Source organism: Tupaia chinensis, unplaced genomic scaffold (genome assembly GCF_000334495.1).
Source record: "Tupaia chinensis unplaced genomic scaffold, TupChi_1.0 Scaffold000115_1, whole genome shotgun sequence".
NCBI lineage: Eukaryota > Metazoa > Chordata > Mammalia > Scandentia > Tupaiidae > Tupaia > Tupaia belangeri.
Genome location: NW_006159579.1, coordinates 2606035 through 2625954, shown reverse-complemented (window position 1 = coordinate 2625954; position 19920 = coordinate 2606035). Strand labels below are relative to the sequence as shown.

At 46.5% G+C, this 19920-nt stretch overlaps 1 protein-coding gene across 1 annotated transcript in view; it reads right to left on the bottom strand.

The window, feature by feature from the left end:
• Positions 1-18762, bottom strand: part of MMP24 (matrix metallopeptidase 24) — a 25392-nt gene extending 6630 nt beyond the window's left edge. The window contains exons 1-6 of the mRNA XM_014586134.2: positions 18573-18762; positions 13701-13817; positions 11895-12199; positions 4656-4817; positions 2209-2423; positions 274-412 (exon numbers count right to left, since the gene is read on the bottom strand). Coding sequence (XP_014441620.1) covers positions 274-412; positions 2209-2423; positions 4656-4817; positions 11895-12199; positions 13701-13817; positions 18573-18751 — 1117 coding nt within the window. The 5' untranslated portion in view covers positions 18752-18762. The remainder of the gene's footprint in view (positions 1-273; positions 413-2208; positions 2424-4655; positions 4818-11894; positions 12200-13700; positions 13818-18572) is intronic.
• Positions 18763-19920: the final 1158 nt, after the last annotated feature.

Genomic DNA, 19920 nt, shown 5'->3' with positions numbered 1-19920 from the left:
TTTTTTTTGGAGAGATTTTCACTGTAGGGCGCGTGCGCTCGCCAGACAGACAGAGAGAGACATAGAGACAGAAAGCGAGAAATCACCCCCCAGGGGGGATGGTCACGCCGCAATCCCTTCTCCTCCATTCTCCTCTCGGGATCTTGGGCACGCATGCACACGCGCCCGGCGTGAGTTTTAAGCCACCGGGTCCGGGACATGAACCGCGGTCGACTACGTGGGAGTCCAGCGACATAGCCATTACGCTAACTGCTGGTTCCCAGGCTACGTTACCTTTGAAGAAAACAAATCTTCCATCAGCTCTTTCATAGGCAGCGTCTATGCGGGCAGGCAGGCCCTTCCAGAACTGTTCTATCTGCATGGGGTAGCCCTCCTGCACCCGATTATTGCGTAGGCGCCAGAACCAGCGATCCTGGGAGAGAGGTGGAGGAAAGTCATGTCAGGCCCTGCCTCTGATCCCAGTGATCCCAGCCCCAACCACCCAACTCCTGCCCCTGGGCCAGCATTGCAGCCCTCCACAGGGTCCATTTACTGCTTCAAACTTTCAAATCCTGGTGAAAAAGACAGGATGCTCATGTAACTCTTTATTTAAGCCTGGATGGCTCCTGTTGCCAGAGGAACCACGAGACAGACTGCAAACAGGCCTGGAGTTGGAGAGCTGGAAAGGATGATGCATGCCTAGAGTGGCCACCTGAGGGCAGCAGAGAGTCACTGCCATCAGCGGGGTCAGCCTCCTGGCTGGAGGAAACTCTGGGTGGTCACTGAGCATGGGCAGAGTGCCCTCCACAGGGTCTGGCTCCATCCCACAGGGCAAGGATCGTGGGAAGCAAGCCATGGAACTCCCCTGAAGACATGGGGGAACATTCTGCTTCCTCCACTTTCAGTTGCATGACCTAGGGTCTTATCTGCAAATGCAGGTAAGAGGGTCAGATGAGAGATTTCAGGTGAGGCGCCTAGAACAGTGTGTGGCACATAGCCCATGCTGAACAAATGGGAGCTAAATAGGCCAAGAGTCCAATAAACTCCTCCTCTTCTCACTGGTGCCTTGTCCCTACCATGGTTGAGGCATGGTCTAGGCCTGTAGCCTCCCAAGACCTCAGTTTTCTTATGTGTGAAGGGAAATGTTAAAATTCTGACTTGCCTATAAACAGTTCAGTTGCAAGGATCAAAGAAAAGTGAATGCAGAAGAAAGAACGTGATTTGAAAAAGATGGTACTAAAGGTAGTATTGTTAAAGATGTTTTACAAAGTACTTTTGCATCCAGCTTTATAGTCTTATTTTGATTTTCATGACACTGGTAAGTAAACCTGAGACATACAGTCTTAAGAAAGACCCATTCAGTGAAGGATTCATTGCCCTGTGGCTGGGATTACAGCCAGCAGGCAGTTCTCAACTGTCAGCCCCTTGAATGGTCCTAGCTTCTGAGCTTCCCTCAAGGACATTCCTTTCTTCATCTAATGACTGAATGAGGCAGGGGATTAAAGTTCTAGCCATTGGGATGACTGATGGGCCACTGTGGCTCCAGAGCTCCCTATGGAGGTGGCTGAGTGTACAGTGGGCCTCAGTTGCCACTTCATTACACCTTCTGTCCTGTCCTGCTTCCTTCTCCTCCTTCCCACAGGTGGTGATCCCAAAGGTACTCCCTAAGCAAGACCCTGAATTCCAAACACCCTCTCAGAGTCTGCTTCCCTGAGAACCCAATGTGGAACTCGCCAAGCAGGCTGCTGCCAGTCAGCCCATGGCTGAAGTGACAGGCGCAGGACAGATGATAGGATGTAGCAGGGCCAGTGCCAGCACTCAGGCACTGGGAGGGGCTGAGTCACACTCAGCCACCACTGACCCAGCCCTATTCCAGGCCTGCCATCATCATAGCCAGATGGCATCATACATACCCTTCGCTAGAAGAATAACTCTCTGAAGGTTTCTGGTCCAGAGAAGGGAGGTGACTTGTCCAAGGTCACAGGCCGGAAGCCAGTCTCCAGCACTGTACCCTAGTGTTAGCCCCCTGGGAAGGTTTGGGATCGCCAGCCTTTCCCCACTCTCTCTTGGAAACAAATGATTCACCCAGCAACACTAGGAAGAGACCCTGTGTCTTGGCTACTGGGCCAGTTCCTGTCTAGGCCCCACAGCAGCCTAATCCCAGAGCAGGAGGCTTCTCTGGCTCCATGAGAATGGGCCACCAGGGTGGCACCAGTCAGCCAGCTCTACCTTAAACACAAACATCTCGCCCCGGAAGAGGGCCACTGTGTTGAAGTTGCCATCGCAGATGTTCGGTTTGGCGCCTGGTGTGGATGGTCGGTCTCCAAGGGGTGGCCGAGGGGGCCTGGGCTGGCGTTCATGCTTCCTCTCCGATGGTGAGTGGATCCTACGGACGGGGAGTGTGGGGAGTGGCCTTGTGGGCTCCAGTGGCTCAGCTGGAGGTCCTGTAGAGAGGGACTGCATCTTAGAGCGGGGCCAGCTGTTCCCCGCCTCCCACTGCCTTCACCTGGTCATTGCTTGGGCAGGTCTGAGACAAGTTGGTACGATCTTGCCTCCTGTCCCTCTCCCAAGCTTAGCTCCCCCAATCTTTAAGAAGATAGATGAAAATGTCTATTAGAAGGGAATTTTCACCTTTCTACCCCCAAATCTGGTATTTTCTCTTTTTTCTCTCCTGGTTGATAGCAAACATGCTCTTTCTTAAGGCCAGTGTCCCATGCCCTCTTTCTTTGTCCCCCCATAGATTCTGGCCCCACTCTCTCACCCCCACCCCTTCATTCTTTATCCCACTCAGTCCAGCTTCTGGCCTGCCACCTGCACATACTGCTCTGCTAGATTAGCAGTGATCACTGTTCCCAGATCCCGGTGGTTACTTGACTCAAACTTGGATGAGTTTATGCATCATCTAGGGAATTTGATAAGGTGCAGATTATGACCCAGAGGTCTGGGGTGGTGCCCAAGAGTCTGTGTTTCATCGAGCCCTCAGATGATGCCATTGTTGCTGGTCTGAGGCCCATGTGTTGAGTAGCAAGATTATAGAAACAGTTTCCTTGAAATAATATATATTTTTTTTTGCTATAGGGTGCATGCACTCACCAGAGAGAGACAGAGAAGTAGAGAAATAAGAGATAGAAGTGAAGAGATAGGGGGATGACCATGCTACAATCCCTTGTTTCTTCCCCTGGGATTTTGGACTCACATGCACAAGCACTGGCATGTTTTTCAAGTCACCAGATCTGGGACTCAAACCATGAAGTCAGTCATGTGGGATCCAGTCACCTTAACTACCATGCCACTAGCTGGCCCAAAATAGTGTCCTCTCTTTTCCAGGAGAAAAGAGGTTTTCCTCCTACCTCACAGGCCGTTCCTACCTTAAAGCTGTTCCCTCTCTGCCTTCTTAGCCAATGACTTTTCTTCACCTACCTAACTCTAAAAGATGAAATGAAATCTTAATTTTATTTCATTTTAATTAGTATAAATTTAAATTTAATAGCCTTATGTGCCTAGTGCTTGCTGTATTGGACACCAAAGATCTCAAATCAATATCCCAGTCCAGATCTTTGAGCTACAGTCACTGAATCCTGTTGCCCCACAATTATGAAAGCCAGAGACCCTAGGGCCCTCCTTGATCTTCCCTTCTTCCCCTCACTCTCATATCTCATCTATCAGCAGATTCTGTCCTCTTTACCCTGGAAATACCTTCTGGCATCTATTGCCCCACTCGGTCCTCTGCTAGTTCAGGTGGAGGGCCTGCACCTCCTCCCAAGAGAGTCCTCCTCCTGTGCTCCAGAGCCTGGAGCTGGGATTGGTGTAAGTAGGATGGTCTCAAGTAAGCTGGTCTCTCATCTTACCCAGCTTGGCCAGGATGAGGACCCTCATATACCAGTGTGAACTAAAGTGACAGAGAGGCATGCTAGGAGGCCTTTCACTTCTTATCCAGACAGTAAGCAGCCTCCCTTCTCAAGTTTTCTTTTTAATTTGCCAGAAAGCACATAAACCTTTGCATAGAGACAGAGAGGGAAAGTGAGAAAGTGCCCCCTTGGGGAATGGTCACACAGCAGTCCCTTCTCCATGCCTTTCAGGATTTGGGGCATGTACACACATATGCCTGCCATATTTTTCAAGTCTCCCGGTCTAGGACTTTAATCACACAGTCAGTCATGTGGAATCCAGCTGCCTTAACCACCATGCCATCAGCTTGCCCCAGTTTTTCTTTCTTTCTTTTTTTTTTTTTTTTAAGAGACGGGCTTTGTTATAATACATATCACATTGTACCATCACTACTCAGGCAGATTTGTGAATCTTGTTGGCTAGAGGTGGGACCCATGAGAGTGCTCTGTCACCATTTGGTGAGGGAGGGAGGTATATGAAGGGGGAGGACAAAGAAGAGAGAGCAGCCAGGCCTCTCTTCACTTTTGCCCCTCCCTACTCCCCAGTTACAGCTCAGACCCTCTCCTACGTTTCTCAGGTGTGCTGGGGGGGCGGGGGCGGGGGCGGGGGGAGCCCTGCACTCTCTGTCTCTGGCCAAAGATGTCAGAAGTCTGTAAAGGCTGGAATACAGTCAGAGACAAAGCAGCAATGATGATGGATGGCAGCACCCCCACCTCACCCTTGCCCCCAGACAGGCAGCCACACCCCAGCCCTGTGGAAAGAGCAGCAGCCCTGTCCCCACCACACACCGTAGATCTTCTGGATGCCCTGGAGATCATCCTGGGGCAGCTTGAAGTTGTGCGTCTCCATGTACTGGTAGAAGGGGGCCATGATGGCGCTGGGGTCGTTGGAGTGCTCCAGCCCTAGTGCATGGCCCAGCTCGTGCACAGCCACCAGGAAGAGGTCGTTCCCTGCGGAGAAGGCATAAGAGGTGCCAGGGCACCCACTTAGGTATCAATCAGTCACTCCATTACTGCAGCACACACTGAATGTAGGCCTCATGCCAAGCCCTGCTCTGGACCTGGGGGACACAGAGAATCAGACACATCCCTGCTTCCAGCCCTCTTGGTGCAGTGGGGGATGTGGGAAGAGACAAAGTAAGTGAAGCGAGTGCTCAGGTGCTATGAGATGTCTGTAAGAACAGGCATTCTGGGGAACCAGCAGTTAGCGTAATGGCTATGTCGCTGGACTCCCACGTAGTCGACCGCGGTTCGTGTCCCGGACCCGGTGGCTTAAAACTCACGCCGGGCGCGTGTGCGTGCATGCCCAAGATCCCGAGAGGAGAATGGAGGAGAAGGGATTGCGGCGTGACCATGCCCCCTGGGGGGTGATTTCTCGCTTTCTGTCTCTCTGTCTCTCTCTGTCTGTCTGGCAAGCGCACGCACCCTACAGTGAAAATCTCTCCAAAAAAAAAAGAACAGGCATTCTGAGGCCAGAGGGGTCCTTTAAGCTTAGAGGAAGATGTTCAGAAAAGCTTCATAAAGGTGAAGCTTACGTTGAGTCCTGAAAGATAAGTCTGTCAGGAGAATGGATTAGGGGTTGAGTGGAGGAGGGTGGGGTGGCATTCCAAATGGTATGTGAGGTAGTCTACCAGGACCTCTGCCTTCTGAAGGAATGCTATAAACAAGGTCCAGGGACAAGCAGTTTTATTTCTTTTGGCTGTGGAACAAAGCAGGAGGGGAGGGTTAGTGAGAGGTGAGGTCAGCCGGGCTGGCAAGCAGGGCTCCGCAATGCCACACGGAGGAATTTGGACCGGCTTCTCTCCAGCGGGGGGTTAAGCAGGAGTGGGGGTGGCAGTACCAGTACCATGAAGTCACTCTGCTGCAGTTGGAGGGGAATGAGACCTGAGGCAGGTGGTGGGGGAGAATCTCTTTGGAAGCTAATACAGTATTCCAGGAGAGAGACGAAGAGGATCGGCCGAGGCAGAGGTAGTGGGGGAGAGAAAGTCCTGGGGAGTTGGGGGAGAGTCAGCATCAGGAGACACAGAGACAGGCAGGCCCTGGGCATGGCACAGCTCTCAGTCAGACCTCATTTCTGGGGGAACTACTGGCAAAAACTAAGTGGGGATTCAAGTATTGGTGAAACAGCCCAGGTGCTAAGAGTGGATCCCATGTGTGGACTGAGGTAGCAGCATGGCCTGGTGGCCATGAGCCCAGACCCCTGAGCAGGACAGAACCCCCATATCTCCAGCTCCCCCTTAGGTTCCTTGCTTGTAACATGGGGGAACCCTAACTACCGAGAGTTCGTGGCATGGCACCAAATGGTACTTGTTGTTATCCTACATGAGACAAAAGCTTGGTTACGAGAACAAGCCCACAGACCAGGAAGGAAGCACAAGGCCAGTGGGGTTCAGCAATGAAGTCCTCTAAAAGCTGGTTCCCTTGAGCTTCTGCACTGGGTCTGAGACAGGACAAGGCCTGCATTTGGGGTGTCAAGTAACCCCAGCTTTGCGAAAGAAATGCAAGGGCCAGGTAGTTGGGCAGGCTATGATTTTGACATCCTAACTCTTGTCTGCCCAGAGACAGACCTGTGCTTGCCATGATCTCTGGCATTTGCAGCATCTAAGCCCTAAGGCATGTCGCAGCCCACTCCTGCCACTTCGCATCCAGGGAAACTGCTAGGGGACTATGATGTGGTCAGGAGTTCTACTGCCCATTCTGGCCCCAGCAATGTTGCCCCAACCTAGCCAAGGGTCCTGTGAGGGTCAGATGCAGGGGTGGGGAGAGGGTTGGCCTTCCTGGCTGAGGTCTGGAAGGAAAGAAGCAGCCCCAGGGCAGACCCAAGCCAGGAGAAGTGCATGCCTGCCCCTCCACTGACACCACCTGTACTGCCTTTGAGCAATGGAAAGGAGGGGGATGGGCAAGATCAGTGCAAGGTTGGCCAAAAGCCTGGGGCTAGCCTTCTGCTGGGGAAGGGCAAGCTGGCAGGAGAAGGCTAGGCCGCCCCAGCTCCTTCCTCAGGTCCTGGTCCCTGGCAGCAGGGAAGAGGATGAGCTCATCTCTGAGCTCAGTCCCAAACAAGGTGGCTGCTAGAGCCAGCAGAAGGCACAGTTCTGCTTCCCGGGGTCTTGGCCTGACTCTACTGGCTCATCCCTTGACCTGGGACAGGCTGTTCAGGGCCTCTGTCTCCTGACTGGGCTCTTCCTCAGTAGTCACCCACGGCGATCTGTTAGGAGCAGGCAGCAGGGCTCTGAGTCTCTGGGGAGACTCCAAAGCTTTGTCCTCAGCCTGGGCCTATTACTCTCTCAACCCCTGTACCTGGGTCAACAGAAAACAAGAGTCACCACTGAAGGAAAGGGGCCTGTGGGTTTGATCCAGGGGCCAAAAGGAAAAGAAGAGCTCAGGAGTTGACATCATGCTGCACATAAATCCAAGACATTCCAGGGAGGAGATGGAAGGAGGGGGCAGGAGGACTCCCTGAGCTTGGAGGGGAAAGCAGGGTATGAGAAGAGGCTGCCCTGGAGAAGACCTGCGCATAATGGGCAGGAGGCCATTAGGGCCTTCACTCCTCGTGAGAGCGAGAAGCCAGGAAGCAGAGTGGTCAAGAGTGCAGTCTGTGGGAGCCAGACTGCCTGGTTGTGGACTCCAGCTCTGCCATGTCCTAGCAATGTGACTCTTTAAATCTCTTCTTCTGTAAAATGAAGGGAATAATGGTACTGTCATCCTAAGAATGGGGGTGAAGATTATTGAGGCAGCATATGTAAGGTGCTTATATCAGCACAGGGTGTGTGTGTGAGGACCAGTGGCCCCAATATGGAGTGTTCCCTTAAGTCCCTGGACCTCCTAGCAAGTCCTCAACAGGCTACCCAGCTACTCAACAGGCTGCTAGTCTCTGCTTCATTTCCTTCTCTTGGGACGTCTATCTTTGGTGACTCCTACCTCCTTAACTACCTCAACCCTGGAAGTTTATAGTGTTTCCCATTGCCTTTGTTCTTTTGCCAGTGCTATCTCCCCTACCTGGAATAGCCATATTCCTTCCAAGTTTAGCTCAAGGCCTATTTTCCAGGAAGCTGTCCCTGATTTCCCCAGCTGGAAGTGAGTATCTTCTCCTCCGCACTCCCCTGGCAGTTTCTCTGAACCATCTCTACAGTATTGACCACTTTCCATCCTGTTACAGACTCTATGCACGCTCCCACCTGCTGCAGCACAGTGGACTCCTTGAGGCCAATCTGTGTGCTTGACAGGGTGAGGAGACAGCACTCAGGGTGGAACAGCATCACAAGTTCAGTGTTTCTCCAAGTGTGATCCTTGGACCACGTGCTGCAGAGCCACCTGTGGTGACTTCAAGTTCGGAGTCCTGGGTTCACTACTGGCTCTGCTACTTAACCAACTGTGTAAATTTCTAACCATTTGGTGGACCTTCACTTTCTACACCTGGAAGATGGAGTTTATAATCCCTGCTGGTCTGCCTCCCAGGGTTGGGAGAGAGGTAGTGAGGTGGGTGTGGTCCTGATGGTTCTTCCTGTCTGGTCACCTTCCCTTATGCAGGAACAGCACAGGGCTGGGATCCCTCCCAGCAAAACTCAGTGACTCTCTGCTGATTTCACTATTGACTCATTTGCAAAAAATAAAGATAAAGGATGCCTGAATGTAGCCCCAGAAATCAGTTTTTGTGGTGGGCTAGCTTGCTCCTTCACACAGACTCCAGCTTGATAGAGAGTTGGAACCACTTTTATGATCCAGTGGTTCTCCAGGGGAGCCTTTTAAATACACATGGGAGGAGATTCTGATTTTGGAGATTTGGGTTGAAATATAGAGAACCATTTTTTTCTTTTAAGTTCCCCAAGTTAATTGTATAATGTATGGGTCAGGCTGACACAACCTGAACCAAATGCTCCACCTTGACAGTACTAAAAGTGGGACTACCTGCATCCCATGTGCTTCTCAATGTGATGAACAGGAAGAACCAGAAGTGCTCATGCCAAAAAGGGAACCTGAAACTAGCTGGGCCCACAGATCTAATTACCAATACTCAGGAATTATGGGGAGGAAAAAAGTGATAAAAGTGAACTTGAATCTACTCAAGCCAAATGACTATATTTGGGACAAATGACCCAGTACTTTCAACAAATTCATGGGAGAAAATTTGTGTTTGTGTGTGTGTGTGTGCATGTGTGCATGCACAAGTTGGGGGAATATTTTAACATAAAAAGGTTTTAGAAGACATCATCCATGTGCGATGTATGGATCTTGTTTGGATCCTGATTCAAGCCAATGACTGTAAAAAAGACATTTTTGAGGTAATTTGGGAAAATGAACACTGAGTATTAGATTCTAAGAAATTAGAATGTTAGGTTTGATGATGATTTTATAGTCATGTTAAAAATAAATCTTTATCTGTTAGAGGTATATACTAAAGTATTTACAGGTGAAATGATATGTTGGGGATTTTCATCAGTCCTACCAATGAAAGTGTATGTGTGTGGGGAGGCAGTAGATGAAATAATAATGACACATACTGATCGTGGGTGAAGCAGATGATGGGTACCTAGGGGACCATGTGAGGGGACTTCAGAGTGTTTGTGGAAAATGGAATTAAAGTACAAGTTCATTTTAGGACAAACACTTTGAAATCCATTCATAGTTTTTCCATAATACTATTTCCCATGAACTTTTTGAAGACCCCTTGTTACAATCATTTCCTTTACTTTTGAGAATTTGGAATTTTCCATAATGAAAGTTTAGAAAGAAAATGAAAGCCAATAATCAAAAAGTTCTCAAGAGGTTCCACTCCCTCCTCACTGAGTGTATGTGGAAATTAAAAGAGATAATACACAGGTGCTCAATAAATCTTGGTTCCTTTCCTCTCATTCCAAAACCCATTTTAGGGGAACATTCTACATTCCAGCTCACCAGCTGGGGGTCTGTTGCTGCAGTTATGAGCTGCATCTGGATAGTTTATGCTTGGTTTCCAGAGCAAAGCACCATCCTGACTCTTGTCCAAAGAAGATATTAGCCGTCTTGGAATGTCCATCAGATTTGGGAGTTATTTGTCAGAGATGAGGTGGGGCAGATGAGAAGGGTGCTGGGATGGTGCCCATCCACAGAACCTAGGTCCTTGCAACACACACCACCAGTTCTTGGGATTTGGGAGCTGGGCCCAATTAGTTCATCACAGCAAGGTGTCAGCATGGGGAGTACGAGCCTTCAGCGCTGGGCAGGAGGGGAGTGTTTTCCCAGTGCCTCCTCTGGACAACAAACTTTGAAAATTCCTTTGTATCTGTCAGGGCTATAACTAAAATCTTATCATCTAACAGTGCCTGGAACATAACAGGGCCTCAGAAATGTTAGTTGTCTTTCCCTCATACCTTATCAGTTAGCACAGATAGCCATTCCTTGACATCAATCCAAAAATAATGAAATAAAGAATAGGCAACTCAGAAAACCAGGGCATTAGGGGAGAGACACCAGGCAGAGGAAATGTAGCTTAATAGGAAAGAGGACAAAGAGAAAGTTAACAGTTTCACAACTGTGAAATCAGAATCTTCAGAGGAAGGATCTGGGAATCCACGTTTATAACATGAACCCCAGGTGGTTTTTATGATCAGGCAAGTTAGGGTTTCTCAAGAGGGTGGAACACCTGCCTCAGAAGCACCTGGGGAATTTATTAGACCAAGAATAGGTTCCAAGATCCTAGATCCAGAGACTCAGAATAGAGTTCAGGAGCCTGAAGCCTGGAATCTACATTCTTAAAAATGTTTTCTAAGTGAGTTTGATGTGCCCTGCAGTTTGAGAACCATGAAAACTTAGCATGGTGGCTACGAGTATAGGCTCTAGGGTCATAAAGTCCAGTTTCAAAGTTTTAGTTCACTATTTACCAACTATAGGACCTTCGGTAATTTCCTTAACGTTTCAATATACCTCAGTTTACCTGTCTGTAAAATGTGCATAATAATATCTACCTATGTCATGATGTGTGGAAAACACTTGACAGAAGCCTTAGAACATTAACATGCCAATTATTATCTATTATAACCCAAAAGTCAGAGTCTTCTATTTCTCCCTGATTCCTACTGCCTTTCTTGGTACTTCTGTTGCAACCTTCAGTGGAGTCTGCCTTATGAAAGGGTTACTTATTTATATATCTGTCTTTCTCACTAAATGCTGGATTTCTAGAGGGCAAAAAACCCCCCCCCCTTTTTTTTTTTTTTTTAAATGTTTGCATCCTTGTCTTTGCAGGACTTTGCATCATGTCATATTAGAGTTGGAAGGGACTTTCAAGGCCACCTAATCTAGCCCTTGTTTTACAGATGAGAAGACTGAGGGTGAGTTACTTGCCTCAAGTCACAGAGTGAGGTAGTTGGACCATGGTTTGAGCCCCAGCACAGCCACCTCCTGGCTATCTATTTGAGTCCTAAACTCTTTCTTCATCTTAAAGATGGGCATAATAATGAATACTTGCGTACTTACTAAGCAAGTGCCTTGTTAAGTACACATCCATGAGGAACTCTGGCAACCTGAAGGGTATTGTTACTACTCCTCTACAGAATTGACTCTGGCTCCATAAATATTCATTGAATCAGAGTAGTTCAGGGTGAGTTATCCAAGGATCTGGAGGAATGATGGGGCCTGTTATTTACCTGTCAGTTGACATAGGGGAAAGTCAGTTGCATCATGTGTAAGATGGTTTTGGAGCCTTCATCATTCAGGCCAGTGCTTATCATTTGCAGACCCCACTTTCAGATTTACTACCCTTTTACCTTTTTCTTCAGCCTCTGATCCATTACTTTATCTTATTCATGGTCCCTCCATCCTACCTCAGCCCAATTAGACCGTTTCCTAAGTGATCCGACCCATCTCTGTGGCCCAGGCTCTGCTAGATCAAATCTTGAATATTATCAGAGACGACAGTTCATACCCTCCTAGGTTCTTAGCTCTTGGACAAGAAGGTCTAGAAAGTAGGAAACTTTTCTATGGTGTCCTCTAAACTTTCTCAGGACTTCTTTCCTTGACAACCTAGGAATGATCCATGTCTCTTCATGGCCTTACCATCATGATTGGCATTTCCAAGTGTCCACGGCTCGTCTGAGTCAAAGTGAGTATCTCCTCCAATCCCTGGGCCAGGGAAGTAGGCATGGGCCAGGAATCCCCCTTCTCCATCAAACGGGGAGCTGTCACCGTGGAAACCAGAAGCAAAGAAGATCATGATATCCGCCTCCTTCCGATCACTTTTGATCTCATGGTATGGCACCTCTTCAAAGGTCAGTGGGGTCACCTTCTGCCACACATCAAAAGCCTGGCGAATAGCTTTGCGTGTGTCTAGCTCCCCCACTTTTGGGGTGTAGTTGTGAATGCTGGTGAGAGAAGAGAGGATCATTAGGGAGGAACAGAGAATCAGAGACTAGCAGAGCTAAAAGGGACATCAGAGACAATATGGCCCAGTGATCTTCACATTTTGAGCCCTAGAATTCTGCTGAGCTCCCCCAGGGGTCAAAGAGAGGCTGAGTAGGCAGAGCGCTGGATCCCCACCCCTGCCTCAGTCAGTATAGCTTTCCTTTTTTAAGTGGTTTGTATTTGATCTCCAGCAAAGTTGGTGTGGAAAAGAGGATTCTACTCCAATTTGTAGAAAAAATGTTGGTAGATAGCATTTTCTAAATTCTAAGTGTTCCTTCCAATACACAAAATATGTATATTTATAAAAGTTATAAAAATATTCAAACTGTGGAGAAAAGTCCTTTTTTAAAAAATCTTTGGCACCATCTACTGCTTGTATACCTAGAAACTGGTATAGGGTGGCATCTAATTTAATCTGTGATAGATTTAGCTGTTTAAGGTTACTAAATCTGTATTGCGTGGTTCTCCACAAAGGAGCATCCCTACTTATGGGCACTCTGCCGCATGAACACCTGGGGCACTGATTTTTCTACCCATTCCACAAGCAGGGAAACTGCGAACCAGAGAAGTTGGGTGATAGAAGTTAAGGTCTGAGTTGAGTTAGAATTCAGTCCTTTCTCTTGATCCCCTCTACCTCTTCAAGAGTCTATCCAGTCTCTAACCCAGATTCTTCTTAAATTTCCTTCTCTTGTCAGATTTCTGAAAAAACCCTGCTCTGGTATCTACAGCTTATCAGTAGGAGAGTACTTCATTCAACTCTCAGTATCTTTGTGTTAGATCCTGCCCCTGCTCCCAGGAGATCCACCAGCAAAGCTGTGAGAGGTACCAGCCAGTATCCCTCTGTGCCTGTCCCATGGCTGGCCCTTACCCCAGCTCCACTCTGAATTCTGGTGTCTAAATCTATTGCAAGGGCCCTGTCCTCTCTGCTCGTGGCCCCCTGGTCTGACTTGGAGACTGATCCTGCTGCCTTTGGTTTGGCCAATTTAGGAATGACGCTGTTGTGATTCAGTTCTCAATTCTTTAAACTCCTTAAGAAGTAACTGGAACTCTGTATGGGGACTCTTGGATGAAGTCCATCAAGCTGATTTTGGGTGGGGAGGGGATCCAGATCAGAGAAAGTGGGTTCTGGAAGCAGTGACAGGGAGAATGAATTAAGCCATTGTTCTTTATCACAATGGAAAGTTACTGAACAATTTAGACTCCACATTCTGGAACTTAAAACTATAGGCATCTAAGCAGAACACAACTAATGAGCCCCCAAAGGACCAAATAAACCTGAAACTGGAGTCACAGCATCCTGTGGAAGCCACAAGGAGGGCAAAGTCATGGGCTCTCAGCACCTGGTCTAGATACCCATGTACCTGGGTCTTGTTTTGATTCCTAGAACCTCTGAAACTCAGAACAAGGAAACAGAATGAGGGTGGCACCAAAGCCAGGGAGGAGGAAGGGGCATCAGAGTACCTGTAGGTGATGTGCTTTTGTCTCCATTTCTGTCCAGTCAGGGCATAGCGCTTGTTTCTCCGCCTGCGGCTCAAGTGGGGGTGATCGGGGACACCACATCGGGGTTTCTTCATCCACCTGAGCAAAAACGACACACACATGTGTGCACACTCACATTGAATACTCAAGGAAGGCATTGCACAGTTCCCAGTCCCAGTCTGAATGGCAATGTGCATCCTTAATCTAGACTCCAGGCCCTGGCTCTGCTGGACCCTAACAAGAACATGATTGACCAATTCATTCATTAGTTCATGCACTCAAAAATCAGCTCTGAAGAGACATTGTTGTGTAAGAGATTGTGCATCAGAAGACACAGCTCCACCATTAATCACCCAGGGCAAGTGATTGAATGAGTGTGAACCTCAGTTTCCTTGTCTGCAACATGAGAATTATAGTTCTTATAGTTCTTAGGTGGCAGTGAGTCTTAAAGGAGAGAGTATATGTGAAAATGCTCTGTAAATGCAATTAGAGCACATCGCCCTCTGGTTAAAATCCTCCAGTGACTTTCCAAAACACCTAGAATAAAACTGAAACTCATCCCCCCAGCCCACGAAGCCCCATGTGAGTTAGCTCCTGCCTTCCTGTCTCTCCTTGTATAATATGCTCCAGCCACAGTGACCTTCTTACTGTTCCTCAAACATGCTAAGCCCAGTCTCACACTAGGGTGTCTGCATTTGCTATTCCTTTACTTGTGTCATTTTCTTCTTCACATGGTTTGTTCCCTTCATGAAGGCTTCTTTTAGTGAGGACTTCCCTGTTCACTTATCTAAAATAGTTTCCCCCTCCCTAACCCACTGCTGTCTGCTTATCCTGCTTAATTTTTCTTCAGACCATTAATCACTCCCTGGAATTATATATTTGCTTTCTTGTGTATTCTTTGTCTCTCTCACCAGAGTCTGAGCTCCATGGGCCTATACCCCCAGGGCTGGTTCAATGCTCAACACAGAAGGGGTTCAATAATGAGTTGTTGACTGACTGAATGAATGAATGAACCAAAACTACCCATCAGCAGAATGGCATAGCATGGAAGACAGCACATTCCCTTTCACTACAGGTGTTTGAGAAGTGGCTAAATGACTATATACTTGGAACATAACTCTCTACAGACTTAATACATTGTATTGCAATTTTTAAATTTATCAGTCTGTTGCCTATAATCAATGGTAAATTATTTGAGGCCAGGAACTATGTCATAGTCATCGTTGTGTCCCCAGAAGCTAGCCTGGTGCCTGGAACTAAGTAAATCCTGGTAACTATTATCAGGTAAAGTTACATTAGGGAGCAGTAAACCTGTGACATCATTAGAGGTTTATTTATTTATTAAAAATTTTTTAAACAATTACTTATTTAATGTAATCTGTTTTTAGATTTTTGCTGTAGGATATGTATGCTCACTGGAGAGACAGAGAGAGAGACGGAGAAACAGAAATCAAGAAATCATGCCTCAGGAGGGATAGCCATGGCACAATCCCTTCTCCTCCATTCTCCTCTCAGGATTTTGGGCATGCACACACATGCGCCTGGCATGAGTTTGAAGATATTAGGTCTGGGACTCAAACTGCGGTTGATCATGTGAAAGTCCAGAAGTATAATTATTACACCATCTGCTGGTTCCTATTTATTATTTTTTAATTTGACCAGAGAGAGAGGGAAGTGAGAAAACAAGGCTCTCACTCAAACCACAATTGGCCATGTGGAAGTCCAACACCTCAACCACCACACTATTTGCCAGCCCTGAAGATTGATTGAATAATTGATTGATTGATTGATTGATTTTATTTGTTTAGAGGTTTTTGCCTTAGAGCGTGTTCACTCGCCAGAAAGAAAAAGAGACAAAGACAGTGAGAGGGAAAGTGAGAAATCACACCCCAGGAGGGATGGCCATACCATAATCCCTTCTTCATTCTCTTACCAGGATCTCAAGCACACATGCACATGTGTCTGGTGTGATTTTCAAGCCACCAGGTCTGGGACTTGAACCAGTTGGCCATGTGGGAGTCCAGCGACATAACCACTATACCATCAGCTGGCCTTGAGATTTATTTTTTTAAATGCCAGTTTGACTGAGGCCCTAGGCTATCCCTGAATTTTATGACTCTATTCTGGCCTAATGACAAACTCACTAAACTATAACGTGGGGAGACAGTCTGACCTCATTGGCAGTTGTTGAAAGGAGTTGCCATTGGTAATATAGCAAAAAGAAGGCAGAGGCTATTTTGACCAAATATTAAAAGCTCCTTGAGGAAATTAACCAGATCTTAATTATCTTTGTATTCTTCACATTGCCTGGAAAATGTCCTGTACTTAAATCAGTAATAAGAAATATAAAATAATACCATGCACTGGTATAAACATGTAGACTTCTCAGTGTATATATGTTGACTATAAGGTATGTGTGCTTGCCAGAGAGAGAGAGAGAGGAAAAGTGAGAAATCACCCTCCAGGGTGGATGGCCACACCACAATCCCTTCTTCTCCATTCTCCTCTCAGAATTTTCAGATGCACACACAGTGTGATTTTAAAGCCCCCAAGTCCAGGACTTGAAGAACAGAGTCAGCCATGTGAGATCCAGTGCCTTAAACTCTACGTCACCTGCTGGACCCAGTGTTTATAATTTAAAAAATAAATTTTTTTTGATGCTTTGGACCAGCAGGTGGTACAGTAGAGAAAAAAAAATATTTTTTTGATTACCAAAACAACCCTGTGAGGTTACCATAAATTATCCCCATTTTACAGATGAGAGAAAAGAAACAGATACATTGAGTTAGTTGCAAAACAGAAAATAATGAGCCAAGACTGGAATTTTGTTGAATGAATTAATGCAATTCAACAAAGGGATTTTATTTTTTCTGTCAGTGCTTAGCACAAGGTTGAGCTAGAACTATGTTGTTGACTGAATTAATGAGCAAATGAATAAATGTGTGACATTTCCCAAGGTAGGTATTCAAAAATAGTACTTTAAATTGCTAATCTAGCTTCTCTTCACTAACAGTCCCTGGGAAGAGAACCAACAGCTACCTCTGCTACCAGAAGGCTGAATGAGACCTGGAAGGGCCCCTAGGGGAGTACATGGGTCCAGGGAAAGCCAGCGATTGCCCAAGGTCACAGAGCTAGGGCTGGAAGGGCTAAAACTCCAATGTCTAAATTCCACCCTAAACTCCCTCCCTGCACAGGTCTGGATAAAGTGTGAGCAGCTTTCTCCTTCCCATTCTTCCTAACAACGGCTCCCCCGCCTTCCACAAAGAGGGACAGGCAGAACTGCAAGTGGGAAATGCCATCCTCTTCCCTCAGATTGCTCCCTCTGCCTCCTCCTTTCACCATCCACCTGTCACTCTCTGAATCCTGTCCAACAGGCCTGGGGCTTTCTGGAACTGGTTGAAACCCAAGGCCAGGTGGCACCTCAGCAGAAACACCAGTGCTCCTGCCCCAGGATGTGCCACCATGAGGCCCGTGCAAAACCCTCAAAATAACTGCTGCTTTGAAAAGCAGCGAGGCTGTCTTTAACCAGCTCACTCATGAGGCCATGATACTCAGATCTCATAGGAGCAAACATATTGTCTCGTCATCTCACAATCTCACAGCCAGAGAATCCTGGAATAGGAAATGTTCAGACAATTTCAGGATCATAAAATCCCAGACTTACTAAGTTTTAAAAGCATAGAATAATGCAATCTAGAATTCGAGAGCCATAACTCAACATTCTCCTGTACAAATGAACAGACTGAGACCCAGAGAGATACTTGTCAAAGAGAACTCCCCCTCGGGGTGAATTGATCCTTGATCCACAATCAAATGCATTTCCTGTCCCTCCCTCCACCAAATCCTCTGCCTCCTTACCTAGCTCTGCTCTCTCCTTCCATTTGAGCCCTTAGTGGCTTCTTAGGAAACTCTAGCTTTTTTCCATGCATTTCTGGCATGAATGGCTTTTCTTAAAGAGCTTTCATAGTGATTTCTTCACATGATCTTAGCCAAAAGGCTAAGAAGTTATTATAGCTATTTCTTAAACAAGTTTAAGCACGCTCAACTCTCCCATCCTGAATAATAAAACTTCATCCCTCTCTACCTACCACCATTTCTCCTCCCCTTCACTGTTCAGTCTTCACTGTTCCAGGGAGATGTTTGAGTTTCAGAGATACAAACTCCACTTGCCATTACTGCTCCACACCTCCCTCCCTCCACACAGCAGTTTGACTTTGTCTCCATCATGCCACTGAGATTGTGATAACAACCTTTTGTTGCTAAGCAGACACCTTTCAGTCATTCTCCTGTCCACCACTCTGTGGCTCTGGCCCTGTTGGCCCCCTTTACCTCCTGACATTCCATAGTAGGGGCGTGGGGAGCTTCCATCCCCAGCTCTCCTCTTCCTTTTCTTCATACTCTCCCTGAGTGATCACAGCCATCTTTGTGGTTTGATTTGTTACCACCTCCCACGCATTTCCCTGAAACCCTGTTTCCTTCTGAGCACTGGACTGGTATGGCCAGATGACTGTTGTTTTCACTAAAGGGTGAGCTTCTGTGGGGCAAGATAACAAGACCAAACGCACTGCCTGGCACATGTAAGCACTTAGCCAGTGTTTGGTAAATGGAAAAAGTGGAACAGAGTTACCAGCCTATTATGATTCAAGAGTTCTCTGTATCAAGTGAGACTCCCATCCCAGCACAGCCCTAGGTCACTTAGGAAAGGGCACTTTAGAGTTGTCCCTCCCAAGAAGGCACTGCAGGGGGTAAAAGACAGGAGTGGGATGGGATGATGTATACACAAGGCCATGATAAATGAGAACTCAAATGTACATCCAGGAAGTTCAAAGGTACAATGTCCTATGCAAATCTTACTCGATCGTTGTCTGATCCAACACACCGGTGACTGGGATCCCATAAAACTGCTGCATAGTGGAGACTGCTGACTGTAAGGCCTTCCCTGAGTGCAATGCAGACGCCCGTGAATCATAGGGAAGCAGATAGCCATATGACTTCAACCAGTTCTGAAAGACATGTGAAAGAAAAGGATGCATTATGATGAAGAAGGCTCTGTGCTGGGCAGAGGTTTGCCCTGAAATCTAGGGATCATTTTACCCAAGTGGCTTATGGACTCATGCTCTGATTTCTTCTTCCTTCACTCCATCCTGCAGACACTTTCACACCTTTCACTAGATTATTCCCCTGCTATAGACCTTGCACTAGAGCTCTACTGGCTATAGAACAAAGATTAGATTTGAAGTCGAAGCTTTCTACTACCCTGCTTCTCTACTCATTTATCCAGTGCTTTCCATTGATACCAGATTAGACATTCAAGAGCACAGAACAGTTAGTTCTCTGAAATAGAGTGGCCTTTTGAAAATATATATTATACCTCCTGGAAACTCACTGTGTCTAAAGTCAGAATTCTATGAAGAATCATGTTTGCAGAATATTTATTGGCAAGGAATTATATACAGCCTTTATTGCTAACCTCCACCCTATATGGGGGCTATTATAAATAAATACATAATATATTATTTAATTTAAATATAAAGAAATAATAGGCACATAGAAAATAGGGGGAAAATATATATACAAGAAACAAGGAATGGAAAATTATTTGTCGATGATAACATGTATGATTAAGCCACTCTACAGTGTATTCTGGCTGGAAAATTGCATTTTGTATGCTGTGGTGATGTTCAGTGAAAGTATGTAAAATAAATAAATAAATAAAATGCAAAAAAACCCCAATAGGCACATAGAAAAATCTAGAAAGGCACACATAAAAAATTAATATTATGTAAGAAAATTCCTTGTTTTTAGGAAATACATGTGGAAGTATTTAGTCTTATATCAGGATGCATGATGTCTGTAATTTAAATGAGTTCATAAATAAATAAATGGAGAGAAAAAGCCAATATAGTAAAATGTTAATATTTGGGGAAACAAGGTAAAGGGTATTCAGGGATTTTTTTGTTCTATTCTTGAAAAATTCTGAAAGTCTGAAATAATATCAAAACATTTTATTTAAAGAAAAAAATAATTTAAAATATCCTTTGGTTATAGTATTGTTGGGACCAGCAGTTAGTGTAATGGCTATGTCGCTGAACTCCCATGTAGCCAACTACGGTTCGAGTCCCAGACCCGGTGGCTTAAACTCACGCCTCCCAAGATCCTGAGAGGAGAGTGGAGGAGAGGGGATTGTGGCGTGGCCTTCCTC